The sequence below is a fragment of the Zonotrichia albicollis genome, chromosome 9 (genome assembly GCF_047830755.1).
Source record: "Zonotrichia albicollis isolate bZonAlb1 chromosome 9, bZonAlb1.hap1, whole genome shotgun sequence".
NCBI classification, from domain to species: domain Eukaryota; kingdom Metazoa; phylum Chordata; class Aves; order Passeriformes; family Passerellidae; genus Zonotrichia; species Zonotrichia albicollis.
The window spans coordinates 27,932,340-27,954,668 of NC_133827.1; the positions used below are offsets into that span (position 1 = coordinate 27,932,340).

At 38.2% G+C, this 22,329-nt stretch overlaps 1 protein-coding gene across 11 annotated transcripts in view; it reads left to right on the plus strand.

Annotated features, from left to right (window-relative positions):
* U2SURP (U2 snRNP associated SURP domain containing) overlaps positions 1 to 22,329 on the plus strand; it is a 49,169-nt gene that overhangs the window by 25,271 nt on the left and 1,569 nt on the right. For all 11 annotated transcript variants that reach the window (XM_074547129.1, XM_074547130.1, XM_074547127.1 and 8 more), the window contains 14 exons: positions 2,944 to 3,048; positions 4,222 to 4,288; positions 4,378 to 4,541; positions 5,651 to 5,813; positions 6,316 to 6,395; positions 7,429 to 7,516; positions 9,092 to 9,214; positions 10,119 to 10,275; positions 10,612 to 10,707; positions 11,309 to 11,375; positions 12,346 to 12,508; positions 18,452 to 18,562; positions 20,980 to 21,098; positions 21,945 to 22,112. In XM_074547129.1, the coding sequence (XP_074403230.1) occupies positions 2,944 to 3,048; positions 4,222 to 4,288; positions 4,378 to 4,541; positions 5,651 to 5,813; positions 6,316 to 6,395; positions 7,429 to 7,516; positions 9,092 to 9,214; positions 10,119 to 10,275; positions 10,612 to 10,707; positions 11,309 to 11,375; positions 12,346 to 12,508; positions 18,452 to 18,562; positions 20,980 to 21,098; positions 21,945 to 22,112 (1,671 nt within the window). The remainder of the gene's footprint in view (positions 1 to 2,943; positions 3,049 to 4,221; positions 4,289 to 4,377; positions 4,542 to 5,650; positions 5,814 to 6,315; positions 6,396 to 7,428; positions 7,517 to 9,091; positions 9,215 to 10,118; positions 10,276 to 10,611; positions 10,708 to 11,308; positions 11,376 to 12,345; positions 12,509 to 18,451; positions 18,563 to 20,979; positions 21,099 to 21,944; positions 22,113 to 22,329) is intronic.

The window sequence follows — 22,329 nt, forward strand, 5'->3', positions numbered from 1 at the left end:
ACTGTCTTACAGATGTAAGTCCTGACATTAACCTCTGCATATGGGGATGCAGCTGTGGGATTTTTTTTTAATTTTATTTTTTCTTGGGTTTTTTTCTTTATTTCTTTTTTTCTTTCTTTTTTCTTTCCCTTTTTTTTTTTTGACTTGTTCATTTTTTAACCAGTTCCATTGAGGCCAGTTCAGTTTTGATTCTGCTATTTTTTTAAATGTAGCAGTTAATAATTTTTGTCACTTTTGTATTATTGCAAGAATATTTTTCCATTTTGGTCCCCATCCCTGTTCCTACCTTCACGCTAGTCTAGGTATACTCTTGCTCAGTTAAGCTAAAGCCTTTTCCCAAACATAGGAACACAACACTGTTTTAAAAGTAAAGAAGCACAAAAGATTACCAAATTCTCTTTGACATTGGCCTTGGTGAGCAACACCAGCTGAACTGTCTGCGGCAGCGGGGGACCAGGAAAACATCATGGGATGGATTGGGAAAGTATACAGTTTTTGACCAGACATTGGTACGATCGGCTCCAATAAATGTGGTTTTATTATAACTGAAAAACCTTTTTTTGTTGGCCAACTTAAGCTAAATGACCTTTTAAAATAATGCACTATGGGTTTTTTACTCCACTGTCTTAACTGTCACAAAGTCCCTTTTTTCTTTTTTTCGTGTGGGGGGAGGGGGAAGAAGGAGATTTCTGAGCTGGTTGTAGTGCATTAACAAACTTGCCAGTACATGTCCAATGTACTGTATTTTTGATGGAATTTTAAGACAGTACAATTTTTGTTGGGTAGAAACTTGAATAATTGGGGCGACCAACCAGGAGTCTTGATTTGAGAAACACATTGAGTAGCAGAACAAGTACTTGTAAAACTGTACAGTGCTCACAGAGTAAAATTTTTAATTTTCCATGTCCATTTTATTTACTGTAGCATTTTAAAAGCCTGCATGATAAGAACTCACGTTAAATGAATTGTATTTGAAAACATTTCTAATAATTCTTTTCCTGCTGATTTTGGAAGTTGTCAATGATAATTGCTAAGACCATTTCTTAGTCAGTGCATCCCATCATGCAGAAATTTTGACTGACTTCAGTGGGATAATAGGTTTAATTATTCTCCTTTGATTAGAAATTTTCAATACTATTTTTCACATCTCTTTGTTCTTAGTAAACAGCAAACCGTGAGTATGTATAATCAATTTTTTTTTGAGAAATTCACTTCCAAGTAGTCACATCTTGCATACCAAAATGCCTGTAGCATTTCAGATATGGGATGAGCTGAATCTATTTTCATACATTGGAGGTCTTATGAAGCAGATGTTCTTCTTCAAGCATAAGCTGCTCTTACACAACTAGATTTTACTTGATGAAGGAAAAATTAGATGAAAACCAGTGATGATTTGCAGGAAGCCAGAAGTGATCACACTGGATTTGCCTTAAAATAAATGAATGCTGTCATAGCTCAGAGGCTTGAAAGCTATTGTAGGTTTGTTTCTTGCTGATGTTTTCAAATACAGTTCATATAACAAGAAGAGTCTGGCTGTTCAGACTTTCAGAACACTGCTGTAAATAAAATGGCTACAGAATTGTTGAAACTATCTCCTCTTTGCAGTGTTTCTGTGATTATAAAAAGCAGACAGGAAAATTGAACTGGTAGCTGTTTGATTTTATTTGTGTAATATTTAAGGCAAATGTAGATTCAGTGCTAGATGGCTTAAAAGAGCACTTGCAGATGGCTGGGGTAGGATTCTATTACTATTCTATTATTACTATTTTTAAGTTGATTTTTTTTGATCTAGTGCATTATATCTGTGGCAGAACTTGGAATACTCATGGTAGAAAATAGTCACTTCACTGCTAAGAAGTAATAGAAAATTCTGCAACTTTACAATGTAAAATTTATGGAATTTTAGTCATTTAAAAATTGCTATATGGAAATCTAATTAATTACATGTAAAAATCCAATATTCATTTGTTGCATCTAAGAAAAGAAATTTAAAAATGCAAAAATCGGTATTTTTTTGGGCTTGCATCACATTCAAAGGACACGTGCTGTGAAGCTTTTGGCATATGTAGGTAATCTATTTTAAAAACTCAGGACACTGTTTCCACAAAACCCCAAAGGGGTGGAAACTGGCTATCACTGTTTTTGATAAAGCTTTTCTGACTGTCTCCTGTTAGCATGGTTAGAAGTGACTCTGCATTGAAAAATGTGCACTTCACATCCACTTCTTGCCTGTCTCAGGATGTAGTGCTGAATGAAGGAATACAGATTTTTATTTTTTTTTAATTGTGATTTAGTTCTGTTGTGTGTCTGAGGGAGGGAACATGGGATGCTATGACACAAAAGAATGGACAGTTTTGTTCTATGCCAGTAATCGAGTCTTGACCAAAAAGATAAGATCTAAATTTAATAAATACATTGCCCTGTTTTGCATCAAGAAGGCTATTTGCTTTTCCTTTCATACTTGAATAGTTTGAAAGCTGAATTCAGATTGTATTGCTCATTTAGAAGCATGTGTGTTTTATTTTGAGCAGAATATGCAGCCACTTGTTCCCCTGTGGAACTTCAGCTAACACTTCAGTCTTACTTCTAGACAATGTAGAGGAGGGCTTAGTTTTTGATAGCTAATTGTAGTTTGGTGCTCAGGTGCCCATATTTGTGTGTCAGGTTTCTGCTAAGCAAGACATGGTTGTAGGCTAAGACATGGAAATTCAGGAAGGTCTCTTAAATTCTTACTCCACCACTGCTAGGCATGGTTTGGTTTTTAGAATGCCCGTGTCTGTGATGCAAAGCTATAATATGTTCCATGTTGCCTTATCTTTTATGCAGATTTCTTAACAATACAGCAAAATAATCTCCTGCACAGTTGTAGTATCTTAGGTGGAGTGTAGTTTTATATAGTGTTAGGTCTGAATCAATTTTTCTTTAACTGTGTTGTTGTTGTAGGAATTTGCTCGCTTTGATCCATCGAATGATAGAGTTTGTGGTTCGGGAAGGGCCCATGTTCGAAGCCATGATCATGAACCGAGAAATCAACAACCCAATGTTCAGGTGCTTATTGCATTGCTTCCCTTGCAAATAACTCCAGCTGGTTTCACTGCTGTTAATACTCTGCATTCTCTAAATGCTAATAAGACTGACTTCTGCTGGGTGTATCTTTGTGTGCAGATGCAAACTTTACAAATCACACCTATGGCTGTACAATCCTTTTATAAGGCAGAACACACTTTTATTCCAATTGTTACTAATGTGTACATACAAATAAGTACATTAGTACACTCACTATGTAATAAATTTCTATATATTTTAATAAATGCCATTTAACACATAGTCTTTTGAGGGATTCACAGTCAGTTGAAGCAGTAGCATATGTTCTAAAAAAAGAAAAAATCCCCCTCCTCCCCCAAACAGAAAAACTCAATGTGAGGTCTACTCTTCCTGGAGCCTATTTTGTAACCTTTAGCAAGAGCTGGGAGTAATTTTTCTTGTATGTCAATTAAAATAGAATTAAACTTCAGCTGACATAGGGAAGTTTTGAGAATTTTGAGCACTTGTCCTTAATGGAATACAAAAGGACCAGTTTCTAAATTTCTTGTGAAGTGCAGTCTCTCAGAAAAGGTTTTGAGGGAAATGTTAAATGACTTTTTAGCAGTGTTTTGTTTGCAGTAAATTTGAAGTGCTTCATTTTGATTTTTATATGTAAAGTGAGAAGGTATGCAGGTGAAAATATCCTGGCCGTTAAAAATGGGCTGCTTGTTCCCCACATCCTCCATCAGATGTTGCCAGTGCTCTGCCAGACAATTTACTGGTGGAAAACTTCAAGTCATTTAGTATTTGATGACCTCACTGTGCAACTGCAAACTCCTGCATCACTTGTGCTGAGGCTGCAGCTGCTCCTGTAGTGTCTGCACTGATGATTCTTCTGCTTTGCTGTGAGGTTGCACAGTTGTTCTGGCTGACCCTCTTTGTTCTGAGCAGTGCTGTGCCTTTGGGGAGCTCTTCTCTCTGCACATGGGGGGTGTGTGTGTGTGTGTGGAGCAGTTGCACATGTTCTGCCTGACTGTGCTGTGTGTGTACATGATTTTAGCTCCTTGTGTTCTCTCTGCAGCTGAGGTGGGATTCTGAACAGGGTTTGGCTGGGGTTTTTGTTATTGTTTCCTTTAAATTTTTGTCAGTTCAAGATTTGTAATATGCTCTATGTATTTTCTTTGCTCTTTGGTTTAGGTTTTTATTTGAAAACCAGACTCCAGCCCATGTGTATTATAGATGGAAGCTTTATTCAATTCTTCAGGCAAGTAGAATTTTCATGATAGTTCATAGCTTCAAGCATAGTGAAGTGAAATAACACCAAAGTAAAAATACTTCTGGTTTTTTTCACAGGGGGATGCTCCAACCAAGTGGAGGACGGAAGATTTCCGCATGTTCAAAAATGGATCCTTCTGGAGGCCACCACCATTGAATCCATACTTGCATGGGATGTCAGAGGAGCAAGAAACGGAAGCATTTGTGGAGGAACCAAACAAGAAGGGTGCACTCAAAGAAGAGTAAGTACCACCATTGATGGATGGTGCTGCCTTGATAGCAGGGCTGCCTGGGTTTGCCCTTTGTGGGTTTGTAGCTCTGAGGTGTCATCCCCTGAGCTGTCATGCTTGTCATAGCATTATGTACGTGTCTGAGTAAGTGTCTCTTCACCTCAGTGTTTCTGCTCATACCTGTAGCTCATACATTCTTGATTTGGTTAGCTTTGTCATCACTGAACCTTTCATTCCAATGTTATGAACCCTTCATTTGAAAGGAATTAGGAAGATGAGAGTTTTTCCCCTTTTTCTGCTGCTGTCTGTAGCTGAGGATATGTAGCATCTTTCTCAACATTGTTAGGACCTCACAAACTAAACTGTTGCTGTAATCTTAAACTTACTGATACTGTTCATCAGAAATTAAAATTGGGAGCTGTTGTTAATAAACAGGAAGAGAGAGATCATCAGAGTTCTTTGCTGTGAAGTGTCAGTGTACTGGGGGCGGCTGTGGCACTGGAAATAGAGACCTGCTTTTCCTAATTTTGCTGCTGTTGTTACAGATGTGTTACTAACATGTGGATATTTTTTGTGTTTTATTCTTATCATCATAATTACCACAACAGTCATGCTTCTGTAGGTTTTAATACACAGTTTGTTTCTTATACCTTCTTTTAGAAAGGCTTAGAAAAAGATTATTTAAAAAAATTTCTCTCATATGGAGGTCAGGAAAAATGTGAAGCAGTTGTTTATTTACTCGCTTTCTGACTCTAGTGTTTCTTATTTTGTAGTAGAAATGACTTGCACGCTTTAGATTTATCCATTTTGTTTAGACCTAAACTAAATCCAGAAATAGAATTACTTTATTAGTGATACTGATGTGCTTAATTAAGTATTTCTCAGGTATTTTTCCTTAATTTCTGTATGTAAGCAAGACTTGAGTGAGAATTTTTTGCACTCTATGTAATATGGACATATAAATTCACGAACCACTTAAAGAACTCAGGCAAAAGAATATAAAAATATTGAAAATTGCTGTTCTCCTAAAGATGGGAAAACAAAATACACATTGTTAAATGGAAATTCACAGAAGTACTTTTCATTTCATATTGAAAGCATTAAAATTGCTGGTATTTCAGACAGAGGGACAAACTAGAGGAAATCCTGCGTGGGTTAACACCTCGGAAGAACGACATTGGTGATGCAATGGTCTTCTGTCTAAATAATGCAGAAGCTGCTGAAGAAATTGTGGACTGCATTACAGAGTCCCTGTCCATCCTCAAGACTCCTCTTCCTAAGAAGGTGTGGAGATTTTCTGTAATCTTGTCGTTTGGGGGCAGAGCTCACGTAGCAGCATGTATGTGTAATTTACGAGCATTATTTCATAAGTTTCAGGTAGTGTTGAAATTTTATATTGAAGTGTGGTCTTGAATTTTAGTATCATCTCTTCCTGTGGAATTTTGTTACATATTTTTTATTCTTTCTGAAGTTGCTTGTAAGTAATATTCTGCCTTACTGTGAAATTAAGATGAGTGAAATGATCTATTCAAATGAGAAAATTAAAAGAGGAATGCCATGATCCTCCTTTGTGGTGCTGTGGTGGTATGTTACAGTAGTTAGTGCCCTGCAGCATCACAGGGGGATCATTGCCTCTTAACATGTTTATTAATACAGCTGTGCTACACCTAATTCTAATTAGGTACTTCCAGATATTGAAACTGTCTTGTATTCTTTCAGTGAAAATGTTTTTATTTTCAGAAAAATTTAAATTGGACTTACCTTAATTTGATCATTTTTATTGTAGATTGCAAGATTGTATCTAGTGTCGGATGTGTTATACAACTCTTCAGCTAAAGTTGCCAATGCTTCTTACTATAGAAAATTGTAAGTATATTTTAGGTGATTGGCTGTTAAAAAAAACCCTCTTATATTCATCTCTGTATGTACATCTCTGGATAAACGTGGTTGTGGGAAATTCAGACTTTTCTGTGCTACTGCTATTACAGACTGATGATATTTATATCTGTTTGCATGAAAATGTGTAAGATGTAGCATGTTGGTAATGCAAAAAATGTGTGTACCCTATGCAAGGGACCCCTTGCATGGAGCTCCATAAAGGTGAGAATACCTGAGTGCCTCTTGGCAGAAAGAGCTGTAGATAATATTCAAGATATGGTATAGCAGATAGTTCAAGAAAAGAAGTACATTTTTTAGCAGATTTATTTTAATTAAAATTCGTGTGGTGTAACTTTCCATAAACCTTGAATAAGCTATAAAGGGATATTAATGTAGTTTATTTCTAAGTTGCTGAGAAGAATTTAGGAAAAATGTCCATGGGATAGTATCTTTGTCATATTCAATGTTTATGTCTAGTTCCTGGAGTGTCTCTAATGTTAGGGCAGCATGGTGGGAAATACTCAGCATGTTACAAAACTAGTGATTGCAATTGATGTTTCCTGTTGCAATGTGTCTGTGCTGTGCTGGTTTATTTTTTGCACATTGTGAGAAGCTCAAGGGAAGCCGGGCAACTGTTGCTCACTGTGCTTTCATTGAGGGCCTCACTGAATAAATTAGAATACAAGTATAACTAAGATTTTTTTAAAATACAGATTGAATTTTGAGACAATTCTTTCATTTTATTTAAGGTTGTAAAACTCCTTTTATCGTCCTCCAATCTTTCCAGGGTGTATAAAGAGACTGCAGCAGATGTGAAGATCTCCCTTCACAGTTCTGTTGTTGTCCAAGGTGATTTAATATATAGTAATCATATTTGCTTTATAGTTCAGTTCATGGCTACTATAAGGATCAGAACTTTGTGCTTTTGAGTCCTGTGTCCCAGGTATTTTCATGAATTGTGTATGTCCAGAAAACATATATTACGAAGTTTAACTAAAGAAATGTATATGTTTAATTCTAGTTTTGAAACAAAATTATGTCAGATATTCTCTGATCTCAATGCTACTTACCGTACAATACAAGGCCATTTACAGTCTGAAAATTTCAAGGTATGTATTTCATTGTTATTTACATGACATAGAAGTCACATAAATAGATGTTCCTGCACAAGAGATTGCATACTATCAGATGGCTTAGGCATCAAGGTCTCTATTTAGGCTTTTAAAAGAATAATTTTCAAAAAGTTTTCTCTTTTTGAAAAGGAGAAGGAAGGAAATGAGCATCTGCCAGCTGAAGTGCACCAGTAGGTGTACAGTTGTGGAGTTGAGAGGGTATCTAATCTATCACTTGAATTGCAAACAAGGCTTTCTAGCTTTCTTACTGCTCAGGGCCACCTGTATTTCAATTTCAGAAGTGAACTTGTGTGCAAGTGCTCAGTGTGGGAAAGAAGCTCCTGGGCAGAACAGCATAAAGTTACTTCTAAACTTTGATTTTTTGCGTCTGGCTTTATTTTAGAGTTCTGATAAGCAGTCTGACCATGGGTACTTGAAAGTGGTTTTGGAGGTCAAATGCTCTCTGCTTCTCATGCTTGACCCCTGTCTTTCTCTTCCTGATGTCTCTGCACTTTTTTCTTTTTGTTTTTCAGTCAGAAGCTTTAAATACATAGCTTACAGAGCAGTTAGTTTGTCTGAATCAAGGTCTTCATCCTGGTTGTCCTCCTTCTGCTCTCAATTGCTCTAGATTGAGAATCAATTTTTAGTTATCTGCTGTTTTAAAACTTTCTTAAATTATATGATAAAGAGAGGAAGATTTCTTTAATACCTATACATCTTCAGTTACATTTAGTGTGTCAAACTTGAACTGAAACACATCTTTTCAAATATGCTTTTTAAAAAGGAAAATGATAAAATGATTTGGTTTTGGAAGGGACTTTAAAGATCTGCTGTTCCAGCCCCCTGCCATGGGCAGGAATGCCTTTCATTGAACCAGGTTGCTCCAACTCCATCCAGCCTGGCCTTGAACACTCCAGGGATGGGGCAGCCACAGCTTCATGGGCAGCCTGTGCCATTGCCACAGCACCTTCACACTGAATAATTTCTTGATAATAGCTAATCTAAGCCAACCCTCTTTCTGTTTAAAGCCGTTCCCCCTTTTCTTGTCACTGCCTGTCCTTGTAAGAAATCCTTCTCCAGGTGTGTTTTAGCGACTTTGGGTGCTGGAAGGGGCTCTAAGGTCTCCCCAGAGCCTTCTCTTCTCCAGGCTGAATAAAATGAAAGTAGGAACACAATTTAAGTTCGATAATATGTATAAGCCAATGTTAATTTTAGTTATTTTATTTTACTAACAGGTATCTTCTCTTACATTTGGTAGAGGCACCTGCTTTGAACATTGGGGCAGAATGAAATTTACTGTCAGGGTAGAACTGGCAACAGCCAAAATGGATAATGTAACAGGAATTTAAAGGGAAAATGAAACCCAAGTGAGATTACTTAAAATTTAGTTCCTGTATATGTATTTTTGTAAAATTACTAGTCTTCCCCAGTATGGTATCGTTACAATATACTTCAGTATGGAACTACCTAAGAATAATTGCCTACAGTAGTAGCTCTCTGTGGTCTTTTTCCCATCACATAAAATTTCTCAATAGAAATGTTTTAGCATTTATTTTTTCCTCTTGCTTCTAGCAACGGGTGATGACATGCTTCCGAGCATGGGAAGACTGGGCAATCTATCCAGAACCATTTCTGATCAAACTACAGAATATTTTCCTGGGACTTGTAAATATCATGGAGGATAAAGAAACAGAGGTGAGTGACCTCAGGGGTGATGCCTGCAGATGGCAGGGAATAAATGTGTTAATATAAAATAGAGCTGGCAAGGATTCTTTTGCTCTCTCTTTTAGGGTGAATAAGCCTTTCTTTCTTCCAAGTCCTTGCTCCTAAATAGAGGTGTACCATATTTGCAGAAACAAATACTGTTTATTCTGCTCTTGTGTTTCTTGCTTGTAGATTAGGTGCTGTGGTGGAGTTACATTGTGAAAGTGTTTCAGAGCAAAGACTAGTAGAGAATGACAGGTACTTCCTTTGTGCTGGAAATGCTCTGTAATACCTGTCTTTGAATTCTGAGTGGAGTTTCAGGCCTTGTGACTCTGTGGAAAGATACCCCTCAGAGCAGTGGGAGGGACACCTGCAGTATAATTTAACTAAAGCTGATTTCTTGGAGTGGAAAAGCAGGGTGAACACACACATGAAGGACAGTGCCTGTACCTAACAAGTTAGAATACACAGCTGTATTTAAAATTTCTGTGTTCCTTAAATTGGTGTTCCTGCTAAATGGTCCCTTTGTGTCAGTTGTTCATTTTACTGGTCTTGGGGAAACTTTCATATCAAGTAATGATTTATCTGATTGACTGATTTTGAGCTAAACCTCAACTAGATAGCTCTTCTTTTGAATATAGGTATTGGAAAGCTTCTAGTACATTGTGGACAAATTAAAGCTTTTGCCTATAATTTTTTAAAGGAAGATATTTTTGTGTTATTTCCTCTACAATACGCAACTATACGGCTTAGCAAAAATTGTTGAAGTAGGTCTTTTGGAGGTTTCGGTATTTATAAAAGTGCTTCTTTAAAAAGAAACTATTTGATAATTGGAGAAGTGAAGAAAAGCAATATAAATTTGTGCTTGAAATAATGACTTCTTATTTGCTTTCAGGAAGTACCAGATGATCTTGATGGTGCTCCCATTGAGGAAGAGCTCGATGGTGCTCCACTAGAAGATGTGGATGGAATTCCTATTGATGCTGCTCCTATTGATGATCTGGATGGAGTCCCAATTAAATCTCTGGATGATGATCTGGATGGAGTTCCTTGTACGAAATGTTTCAACTTTCAGATTGCTTCTTCAGTCTTGCATCTTTTCTTCCTGAGTAGTTTTTAGAAATACAGCCCAGAATTGATCTGGCGTGGAGCTTTGTAAAATGTTGATTAATTTCAATATGCTCTACTGTCTTGAGATAGTAATTGCTTCAGAAACACAGGAGGTGTTTGTGATGTAACCCAGCATGATCTAAACCCTGGCTTCTTTACTTTGCAAATACTAAGATTGTATAATCCATTTCATTGTTTAGTTCTGACTGTTAGTACTTTTTGGTTTCAACTTCTGAGAAGCTTTCTAAGTTGTTTTTCTGTGTCTCTTTCTCCACCAGTGGATACGGCTGAAGACTCAAAAAAGAATGAGCCTATATTTAAGGTTGCCCCTTCAAAGTGGGAAGCAGTGGATGAATCGGAACTGGAAGCTCAAGGTTAGTTCTGAAAGTATCTTTTCTGAAGTAAACTGAAAGCATAATGTCACTTATGTAATGATTATTTTCAGCTGATCTGTATTAAAATGCTAATAGGATTCATGTAACATAGTAGGATTTTCTCTTGTAACTTGTTCATTGAATTTTTAACCAAAAAGGAAAATGGTGTGTTCTGTTATGGTTATTCTACTTTAATAACTAATCAACCTTTAAAAGTAACTTCCAGTTTATTAAGAATAAATACTGAAAACAAACAACAAAAATATGAGCATGTGGCTGGCAGTCTTTTTAAATCTTGGTTTGAAAGATAATGTTTTACGAACTGACCAATACATGTCTGCTTTTGAAGGATTTACTGAGTATGATATGCAGTGGGAATGAGTAGCTCTGTGCATCATAAATATTCTGATAATGGGGTGGTTGAATATTTCTGTGAAATAAGTCTGTATTAAGTGCTAGATGCTGGCAAATTTTACCACACTGTTATTCTTATTATATGTTATATACTATGTATATCTTACTATAATTATATTGCAAATACTAATTTTAAGATTAAGTAGCAGCTTTTTTGTTGTTAAAATTATCCTACTGTCTCTTTTAGCCGTTACTACTTCTAAGTGGGAGCTTTTCGACCAACATGAAGAATCTGAGGAGGAGGAAATTCAAAAGTAAATACTTTTTCATTCTAATGAAAGCATACTTATGTTATGTGTCTTAGGTTGAGTTTATTGAACTCCTTATAAGATATATATGTTATTTACTACATGAGTAGATCAAAAATGAAATTTTGAAAGCAGGAAAATGAGAAAATGGAGAAAACTCAGGATTTTAGTGCAGCATGCTTTCAGCCCCCATGATTTTTTTCTAACATGATAAATTACATCTTTTGGTAGAGTTGCTAACTATAATCTTTGAATTTATGCTGATTTGAGAATGCAGCATCAAATAATAAGAGCTAAGGTAACAGTATGGAAATCTTGCTTGTCAAGTATATATGAATAAATCTGAACCTCTTCCTTGTGCTGAGAGAGCACAGTGAGTCATGTTCTGGGGTGTTTCACTGGATGCTGATGGGCTCCATGCCAGCAGAAGGTGGTTGTGAGTTCTCTTTTACTTTGCTGTTCAGGCATCTGAGAGGGTCTGTTCATGCTGTAAATACTTCCTGCCTTGCATGGAGTCCTGCAGCACTCTAGTGGCCAGCCTGGGAATATAATTTTGGGTATCTGCCATCTCTCAGGGTTATCTCCCAAAAGCAAAAGTAGTAAATATTGTTCTTCTGTTTAACTTAATATCCCTGAAGAGCACCGTTACAGCACTTTGAGCTTCTGCTGAAGGAGTGGGTTTGCTTTTGTAGCTGAGATAGATATGTACTTAATGACTGTAAATTTCATGAGTTCTTCTGCACTGTGTTTCTGTGAAAAGTGTAAATTGTGTGAATCATAAAAACCAACAGTTAATTAAATGAGAGATCTGTCTCACAGATGGAGACTAATTTGTAGCTACACGCTTACATAATTTAACTTAACAAATTTCAAAACTAATAACTAATCCTAGAGACTAAGTAAGAGAAATAGTACATTTCATATATACTTAAGAGATCTGTGACATCTCAGTTAATTCTGTGTGTTTTCTGTAAAGTCAAGAAGAAGAAAGTGAAGATGAAGAAGACACACAGAGTTCTAAGTCAGAAGAACAGCACATGTATTCAAACCCTATTAAAGAGGAGATGCCTGACTCCAAGTCATCAGTCAAATACTCAGAAATGAGTGAAGAAAAGCGTGCCAAACTCCGAGAGATAGAGGTGAGCATGGGGTGTTTTGTGCCACCCTTCTGTACCTTCCCAGTTCTCAGCCCACCCTGAGTTCTCTACATACAGCTGGGAGGGTTTTTTTTCTGCAGTAGTTATAGTCCTATAATATATAGTGGATTTTGTTGTAGTCTGGTGTATTTTTGTAAAGGTTGGTTTGTTCACACCCTCACCTTGCCTGGTTTTGATGTTTAAAATAATGAAGGAAAAAATGAAGAATAGAGTCAGGGCATATTGCCTGTTGAGAGTGACTGTTCTTTTTAAATGTTCTGTTTCAGTACCACTGTAGCTTTAGATCACTTGGATACCCTTACACTTTGCTCCTCTTGGAAAATTAACTTTTGGGTGTAGCCTTAGTCCTGTACCTTTCTTGTTTTTTCTGTTTCTTGCCTTGAAGTATCTGTATTTTATTGCATTTAAAAGTGTTTCTTTTCACTGTCTCAGCCATGAATCAAAGAAGTAGATAGAGCTAACCCATGTAGTCATGAGTTGGAGGTATTCTAATTGAAGTCCTGCATGCAGTTCATAGGGCTCAGGATTCTCTCCTTTCTCCAAGCACAGGTGTTAGTGTAGCTGTTCAGCTTAACCAGCTGAGGTTGTTCTGGCTTCTGAGCTTGTGCTTGACTGAAAAGGCAACTAGAACTGGAATTTAGCATGAGCTTTGGGTAGCAGTGAAGCCTTTCTGCCATACACTGCCATGTAAAATCGGGTTTTAAATTGACTTCCTGGCTTGTATTCAATATTCAGACCCAGGGGTACATTGAATATCAGAATTGTTCTGTTCAGTGCATTAAAATGATACTAAGAAGTTGCTAAATGCTTATTGCAGTTGTAGCATCTCCAGATGACAGGTAATTACCTGGGTAATGTTTGAAAGGTGGAATTGTGGCTGCCTACCTGTTCATGCTGTACTGTGCTAGTTAGCTAAAATCAGACATTAGCAAAGCACCATAATATTCTTCTGAAATGTTCAGCCAATAATATTTTTGAATGTAACAAATGTTGTTTCTCTTAAATGTGCCTCTTGTTAACTATTCAGATTTTATTAAAATTGATAGACTCTCACTAAGCACTTAGAAATCTCTTGCTTTGCACAGCAGTTTGATAGTCCCTGATATACAGCCATATTAAGTGAATAAATTCTGAGTGTGAGAGGCTGAATGGGATTTATGTCTGACCTGACTCATGGTGGCAGTATCTTTGTAGGAAATACATGATGTCAGACTAATGAAAGTACAAGTGAAACTAATTTTCACGTTGCTGTAATATTGATTGTAGCAGTTATGGAAAGAGCTCCTTTCACACTGAGTATCTGTTTTGCTGACATTATCTTGGCAGTTGTGGAGGCAGATTAGGTAGTGATTTGCTTTACTATTGTCAGTTTTACACTGCACAAGTGTTTTTAAGCTCTTTCAGCAGTGTATTCTGTCAGTAAAAATTTTAGGTGGCAAATGCTTGAGTTTTTCAAGTGCATGCTTCCATTTTCTTCTTTTTGGTAAGTAAATTGCCGTTTTGGTTTCAGACTTTTGGAATTGCCTGAGGAGGAGAAAAATTTTTTTGCTTTTGAGAACATTTCAGACACTATGTAGGAGTACTTAAAATTTTCCTCAAGTTTGTCATTGACAGGAAAGTACTCCCTGTACTTCTTCAAAGCATTTACACTCATGGTTTCTTCTTTGTATGTACCCAATCCGTGCCAAAACCCACATCTATTATTAAATTTGAGGAAAGGAGCTGAGGAAAAAAACAACCAATTACAAGCTTTTATAATTATGCCAAGTAATAGGCATTGTAAAAAGTGTTGTGTAAAATACTTGGCAAAAAAATTGGTGAAGTTTAATGCTCCAGCTGCACAGTCTACACAGCGACTGCCAGGGAAGCTAGAAAACTTTTTTTTTCATGCATTTTTTTGAAATTCATTAATAAAGCAACAGTTCTTTCTCTTGGCACAGTTAGTAAATTAAGCTTGTTAGCTGGAAGGAGAAGTGAAGTAAGAAACAAACTTTGGCCTCAGCCATTAGACTGGTGCCATCAGAGGAGGCAAGTTAGTAACCTTTTGTTTGCTTCCCTCATGCCCCTGGTAATCCTTCTATTTCCTGAACCTAGCAGGAGCAGAGCATTTCCTATAACACTGAAGAACAGTGATTTCTTGACATTTTTTAAGTGTGGGAAGACTGGCACTTTGCTGTATATTATAACTCAAATTTCAGAGTGGTCTTTATGGTGCTTTGTGTGTCTTTCTTCCTCCCTGAGACATGTAAAAAAAACTGTATTCCTCTTTGTAAAGGGACTGTAGTGCTATGAAGTGGTGAAAAAAATGAGAATTTATTATTTAAATTGTTCATTAAGCATGTTCCCTTAGAGTGTAGGTAAACTCACAGACAAAATGAAGCAGCTCAGTCCTCTTTGGACCTTTCTCTAGGGTATCTCACTTCTGCCTCCACCTTGCTGCACAAATTTTGATAATCCTTCTCCAAACAAAAATGCAAAGCACAGGCTTCATCTGCAGCAGGAGGCAGGCTCATCACAAGTTCTGACATATTGGTGCTTCCAAAAGGGTTAAAGAGGATTTTAGTCCTTTTTAGTAGCTGTCTTTCCTCACCTTTGTGCCGGCCACCCGAAAGCAGAGTCGGGCTGAGGGAGGAGGTGGGTGGGGGTGAGGGTTCCTGCTGGGCCTTGCTGCTGACACCCCGGCTGCAGGGGGCAGGGCTGGATCTGTGACACCCTCCTGGGGCTGTGCTCTGCCACTGCCTCCCTGCACAGACTCACACCAAACACCCCTGCCCTCTCATTGCTATTGAAAGTCCATTCATCTTTCTACCCAGAGCCACAGAGATTTTCCTGCCTGTCACAAAGGACAGGTGTGTACCTTTGTCGAGAGGTTCCATACAGTTTCCATTATTTCTTTTCTCTGGATTATGGTGCTTAGTGTGCAGAATATTCAACTTTTGGGTATTTTTTTGTCAGGTCACAGGAGTATCTGGAATTATCACTAGAACAAAATATAACCCTTTGGTTTTTGCAGTCTGTGGAGGTCTCTGTAGCTGGCTCATTTAAGGCTACTGCAAAATGGCATAAAGACACCCTATTAAATATCCTATTAGGCCTTATTGTGGCTTAATAACAACAACAGATGAGACAAATTGGCTTTTGTTTAACCAATAGTTTTGCAATTTATAGTAGTTTTTTCTTGAAGGTGTTGACTACTCAGAAGATTCTGGTCTGTTTTAAATCTTTGACTCTATTTCTGTTCTACGTGAAGCCAAAAGCAAGGAAATGCTTAGCTCCAAGACACATGGCAGCCTGAGAGTGTGACTGAGCAGGCCAGAGGGCTCTGTGGCAGAAGAGATACTTTACATGAGTATGTCAGTATGTCTGTCATCTGTTGTTGATAATATTGTAGCTGCAGAAATGCCACTACTTACAGACTTGCTGGAAAAATCAAGCTTTCAAAGAAATACTTTGCTCTGCTTCTGGGGAAAGGAATAACAGTTGTTTACTAGTTTGTATGTATAACAAGGCAAACAACAACAGCATCACCAACAAATAAAACCAGAAATCCAGTAACAGCCTTCTGTTGGCTGTCAGGCACCTTCCCCTCATGATCCTGCCATGGCTGGAGTCTGGGGGTGTTGAGTGAGTTGTTAGCACAGTGCAGCCTTTCCTGTTTTTCTCTCTTTTCAAGGCACCTGCTAATGACCACCTTCAGCCCCCACTCCACCCTCAGTTTCTGGAGGAGCTGCATGCAAATAATTCCTCTTGCCATTTTAAACTTGCTGCCAGCAGTGGGTTGTGTGCCATGCATATCAGCATCTTTTGCATCTGTTGAGCTTATTAAATCAGGTGAAGCCTGTTGTTTGGATTGCTAGTTTATTTTCATCTCAGGTTACTTTGGCCTATAGATTTAGGCTTCCTTGCTTTCAAAATATGATTAAACAGAGATTGTCACAGCTTTGTGGCTAAAAATGTAAAGAAACATCTTATGAGGATGGAGATGTTTTGTGGACTTCTGTTGGTTTTTGGTTTGGTTTTTTTTTTGTGTGGTTTTTTTTTTTTTTTGTTTTGTTTTTTAAACTATATGGGTTATTTAGTTGAGAAAAGAGAGTTAAAATCTTATGGGCATATTCATGCCATGACAGCCCAAGAGGCTTCCTGGATCAGCTGAGCCTCCCTGCACTCCTGCTCTCTGGTACTGAAGGTGCTGAGCAGCTGCTGAGCTTGGAGTTTATGTGCTGGTAGGAAATGCTATCCTGATTTCTTTGCAGAACAGGGGGTACACAGTGATACTGAGTGTATGGTTCCAAAAGGTATTTCTGCCTTTGAAACTCTGCTTTTAAAGTGGGGGAAGAAAAACATGCCTTTGTAGAAGATGATATGTGACAAATGATGGTGACAGTTTACCATTGGCTGAATTGTCAGAAAAAAATGCTCAACTGCAGGTAGAGCAGGCTCTGTGAGTGAGGGAGGAGACAGAAGTTTACTGTGGTATGAGATAACAGTGCTTTATAAAAATTTTATTTTATGTCTTTTTTCCCCAAAGCAAGTTGTTCCTTTATATTTGAGACTAAAATGAAAAATGTGGTGTTGGCATAAGCTCTGTAACTGAAGGGAAAGGGGATCTTGTTCAAAGTAGTGTTATCCTTGCTTGGGTTTTGTGTTTCTTAACATACTCATGATTAGGTTGTGATACCTTTCCTTTCTGTCAGTAATTGGAAGGGCTGATTAGATCCAGTCTGCTGGATTTTTGAGAGGGAAGAAAAAACCTGTAGAGTTTGATTTTGTGACTGCTTCATATTAGGGAATTGAGGACCTGGAGAATGAGAATCCTTTCAGTTAATCAAAATGGACACAGTTGCAAAGTCTTTTCCTTTGTGTGTTTTCAGTAGGGAAGAATTAAATATTTTCAGAGAGAGAACAACTTTGTTTGCTAAAAATAAAAGGTCAAGCACTGAAAAAATCTACTCATATGTAGAATGTCAGTGTTGGAACAGGATGTGCAGGAGGGTCAGAGCATGAACATTGGGAAGAGGGCTGACATGTGCAACCTGAAAGCTCTTCCCTCCTTCCCCAGAAAAGAGACACCTTCTCCTCCAAAAAAACTGAATGATTGTTTGTACAAGGACTTGTCACTAGGAAGAAAGAATGACAAATGATACGAGATGTGAGTGAAGTTTCATGATGTGAATCAACTTGGAGAAGGTTTTAGTTCATCTAGACCAAAAACCCCAAACAAAACAATACCAAAACAACCCACCAAAAACAAAAACCCACATGGAGAAATTCTAACATTTGCTTAACTTTGTGGCTCTGTCAGGGATACTGCAGCAGATTTAGTGTTACATTTAGCAGCACTTGGGAACTGAATTAGCTTGCTGAGCTTGTTAGCACATGAAAAAGTATTATGTTAGTAAAAATCAGTTCTTTCAAATCAGGCACTCTGTGCAAACAACCCTGAAGAGGAGCTGCATTGTTTTATGTCCTAATTATGTCAGTCATTTGATTTTAACTTTCAGGGTTAAATGGAAAAAAAGGCTGTTTCCAAAGGAAACTTTGAAATAGACAAGAGAAGTTGAAAGAATATATTGACACCTGCAGTACATGATTTCATTTTGAAAGAAAAAAAACCCAGATAATGACCCAAGAAATACAAGGGTGCAATGTACTAATGATGGGGGCAGAATTTAGTAGAAAAAACAGAAAAAAATTGCCTCTATTTTTAGTTCTCACCATGTCTGTAAACAACTGCAGGTGCCTGCAGATGAGTGTGTGGTTTTGGTACTTAGATCCAGTTTAAATAAATTTCGTATCTCTGTGCACAAGCTTGTATAGAAGGAATGAAGAATACAGATTATATGTAATGGAAATTTCATTTTCAGCCACCTGCCTAACTGGATTATAATAGGTCAAATAATCTAATGATCAGTATTATTTTCACAGCTTAAGGTGATGAAGTTTCAGGATGAGTTAGAGTCTGGGAAGAGACCCAAGAAGCCCGGCCAGAGTTTTCAGGAACAGGTTGAACACTATAGAGACAAGCTGCTCCAGAGGGTAAGAACTGTTCTTTGTGTTTGCCTCTGATTCTGTGATAGGCTTCTATTGGGTTTATTGAATGTAAGGTGGCTGTAAACATAACAACACATGGTTCTTGTTAAAATACTGCTGCAGTGTCAGTCTGCATGTCGAAGTCCCAGTGCTTTCTGCAGAATACATACAATCTCCTTTTTTAATCCAAGTCCTGTCGTGTTTCCACTGCACAGCTGGGTACCACAGCCTGAACAGAAACCTTAGAGACTCCTCTGCATCTACTGCATGAAGCAAACTGTTAGTGTGGGAAAGGAAAGGAAAGGACAGCTCTCAATTGAAGCTGCTCATCAGACTTCTGCTTTTGCTTTTAGTAATTGATCTGCTGCACTAAAGGCTTCCCAAGGAAGGGAGAAAATAGTTCGAAGCAGTGTATCTGTTTCTGATTCTCCAGTGTCTAAGCTTCCTGAATAATTCCAGCTTGTCCATTCACCCAAATGTGCCTAATTCTGTACCATGACCATCTTTAGGAGACCTCTCTGGACTGTGAAGTCAGAGTGATTTTAAAAGTTAACATCTTATATGTGATGTGATGTGATCTCAAACCTTTGAAACATAATGAGAGAACAACCTCTTTGGACATTGCATATAGTGAGGGAGGATAAATGACAGTTGCTTTTCTCATCTGGTTTAGAGCCTGACAGGTCACTGATGGAATTAGGTACCCATGCAGTTCCTTGGAAGTTAAACACAAATGAGCAGTTTCCACCAGGGGTTCTTCTGTCACTTGTTATTTGCATTATTTGGTGCTCAATATCTGACTGATTCACAGTACCTTGAAGAAAAAGACTTTTAAAAATTAGGTAAACTGATCCCTGAAGGAGATGCACACATTGGAGGTTAATGTTTGCAGTTAAGACTTTATAAGGCTTTTATAATTTTCTTTCTAAATGTAGTTGTATTGTAAAACATTCTACTTCCTTGGTGGAAGTGTAAGTTTTCTTACTTTTCTGTAAAATTATTTGTACACTAAGGACAGAATGCTTAGTGAGACAGTAGCTTAAACAAACAGAAATTGATAATAACAGTCCTGATAAAATTTTAGATGCCTTGTGTTGAATTAGTTCAACCAGCTCACAATATTTTTGATTTTTAATAATTGTCTCTTTTACTCTCAAGAAAGAAAGAAATATTTCTTACCATCATTGAAAACAATGGTAACTCTGTTGTTAAGGGAATAACTTCATCTTTTGCTTTAATACCATAATAAAGTTAGTTTTTGTAACAGGAATGTAATACTGATCCTGATTACATTTCCCATGAACTTGGTGGTTGGTTGTTCTTTTTTATCAGACTTACAATAAGCTTTCCAAGAGTAATTTCCCAGCAGCATTGTATATTGTTTAGAGACTAGAAACTTTTTTCTTATTTATCAAGATGAAATATGTAGTTATGCTGTCAAGTAAACCTGGCACATCTTGAGAGTGCAGTGATTTTAGAGCTACCTAGCAGCAGTTTGCAAGAATAGGTGTAAGGATAAGGACAATTGCAGGTTTTACTGCTGAGCCTTCCCAGTAAAAAGAACTTGAGACTAGATGAGGTTTAATGTCCTGGTGTTTCCTGCACTTTGGTTACCTCCTCTCCTTCCCTGTTTTTATTTATTTTTATTTTTTTCCACCATCCCTCCTTTCTTCCATTGAGCTAAATCACCCCTTCTTTATCTTCTTTATGGGGTATGCTGGGAATATCTGTTTATTTTTTGTCATGGAATTAATTTTTTAAATGAATGATCAGTACTAAAAACCACAGCATCTGATCTCTGTGTTCAGACTTGCTGATGAGCTTTGTTTTTGTGTAGTTAATTTTCTATTTGACAGACTCAGTGTGCTCAGGATATATATTTTCTCTCACAATGGTCCTGTTGATACCTACAACTTGACTATAGTTGTTTGTTTTTGACAGAGTAGATGTTACTGCAGAATCTTGCTTGTGTTTTGTGTTTTTGTTTTGTCTTTAGATAACTTCTAGTTATGAGTGTATATCAATTTTTAGTATGGATTAATATGGATGACTGCATATGTTTAAAGCAGAAAGAGGTTCCTGGTATTCTTCCATGTTTAATTTAGTTTAGAAAATGTATTACAGCTGTAAGATTTTGCTGAAATTGATAACACTGAAGACTGTTCATTTCCAGTTAGATACTCAGATTTTCTCACCCAGGCTGATATCCCTCATGTTTTAGTTAGTTTGTGTAACAGGAAATGTTTGTGCTGTGTCCCAAGCAGGAGGAAAGGCCCAAAGAGCTGGGAGGGTGTGACCATTAGTTCAGATCATGTGCTGTGATCCATCAGTGCTCACTGCTTTTATGCTGTTTGTCATTGGCTTGATTGCCTCTAATAATTACTCACACCTTATCTGAAATCCTGATCCTTTTAATAATCTAGGAAAAAGAAAAAGAGATGGAAAGAGAACGGGACAGAGACAAAAAAGACAAGGAAAAGTCTGAGACCAGGTCCAAAGATAAGAAGGAAAAAGAGGAATGTACACCAACACGAAAAGAAAGGTATGGCTCTTGTTGGGCTGAAGTGGATGGAAGGAAAACCCTCACAGTATCTTTGCAGGCAGTGGCAGCCTTGAAATTACCTTGTATCACACATCTGATGTTAGAAGAAAAACACAGAACCACCCAACAAAACAAAAAACCAAACAAAACCCATGCTTTGGCTATTAAAACATGCTCCAAAATGTTAAAGGAATTGTCATTTTTGACAATTGACAAGTGGGGTCCCTTTGAACAGAGCTGCCCTTTGGCTCATTTATGCCCTGGGGAAGCATGGACAAATGATTACCACTGTCTTATGGCAGTGAAGTGAATTGCCTGCAGTGCCTCAGAGCTGTCCTGAGGACTGGCCACAGATGGTGGGCAGTGCTTGCAGTGGTGCTGCACAGATGGTGGGCAGTGCTTGCAGTGGTGCTGCACAGATGGTGGGCAGTGCTTGCAGTGCACTCCTGCACAGATGGTGGGCAGTGCTTGCAGTGGTTTCCTCTCCCCCCCCAGTGCAGATCCTGAGCAGCTGGGCTTGGGGCAGCTGATGGGACACTGATCTTCTGATGCTTGCATAGCCAAACTCTGCCGTGGTTTAGGTGTAGCTCTGGTAAAAGGCCTTGCTTTTCAGGGAGCTGTGACAGAATGTGTTTACCATTCCACCATCATTATTACCAAATGCCTCACAGGCCTTCATTTTTTTTCAAGCAGAGAAAATCTGTTGCACACGTTACACTTGATTTTTTGTTTTAATAATAAAAAGCCTACAATCCCTTAATTACTCACCAGTTCCTGCCATGCCACTGGCTAAAGCACGTGCCTGCGGGGGGGAGCCGTGTCCTGACCGTGTTTTCCTGCCCGCAGGAAGAGGCGGCACAGCGCCTCCCCCAGCCCGTCCCGCAGCAGCGGCAGCCGCCGCGCCAAGTCCCCCTCACCCAAATCCGAGCGCTCCGAGCGCTCCCACAAGGAGAGCTCCCGCTCCCGCTCCTCGCACAAAGACTCTCCCAGAGATGTCAGTAAAAAAGGCAAAAGGTGAGCTGGTATCTTCTCTGGTTCAGGGAGCTGGTGGGTGTGCTTGCCTGGGCTTTGGGGGGCGAGGGGGTGTTTGGCAGAGCGCATTTGATACTCAGGTGCTTTCTCTCCCAGGATCTTTAGTGCACATTCCTCATTAATGCCTTTGAGCACTGGGGTTGGAAATCCACACAGCCTCCTGCCCTGATAATCAGCTCCAGATTCTGCTCTGCTGTTG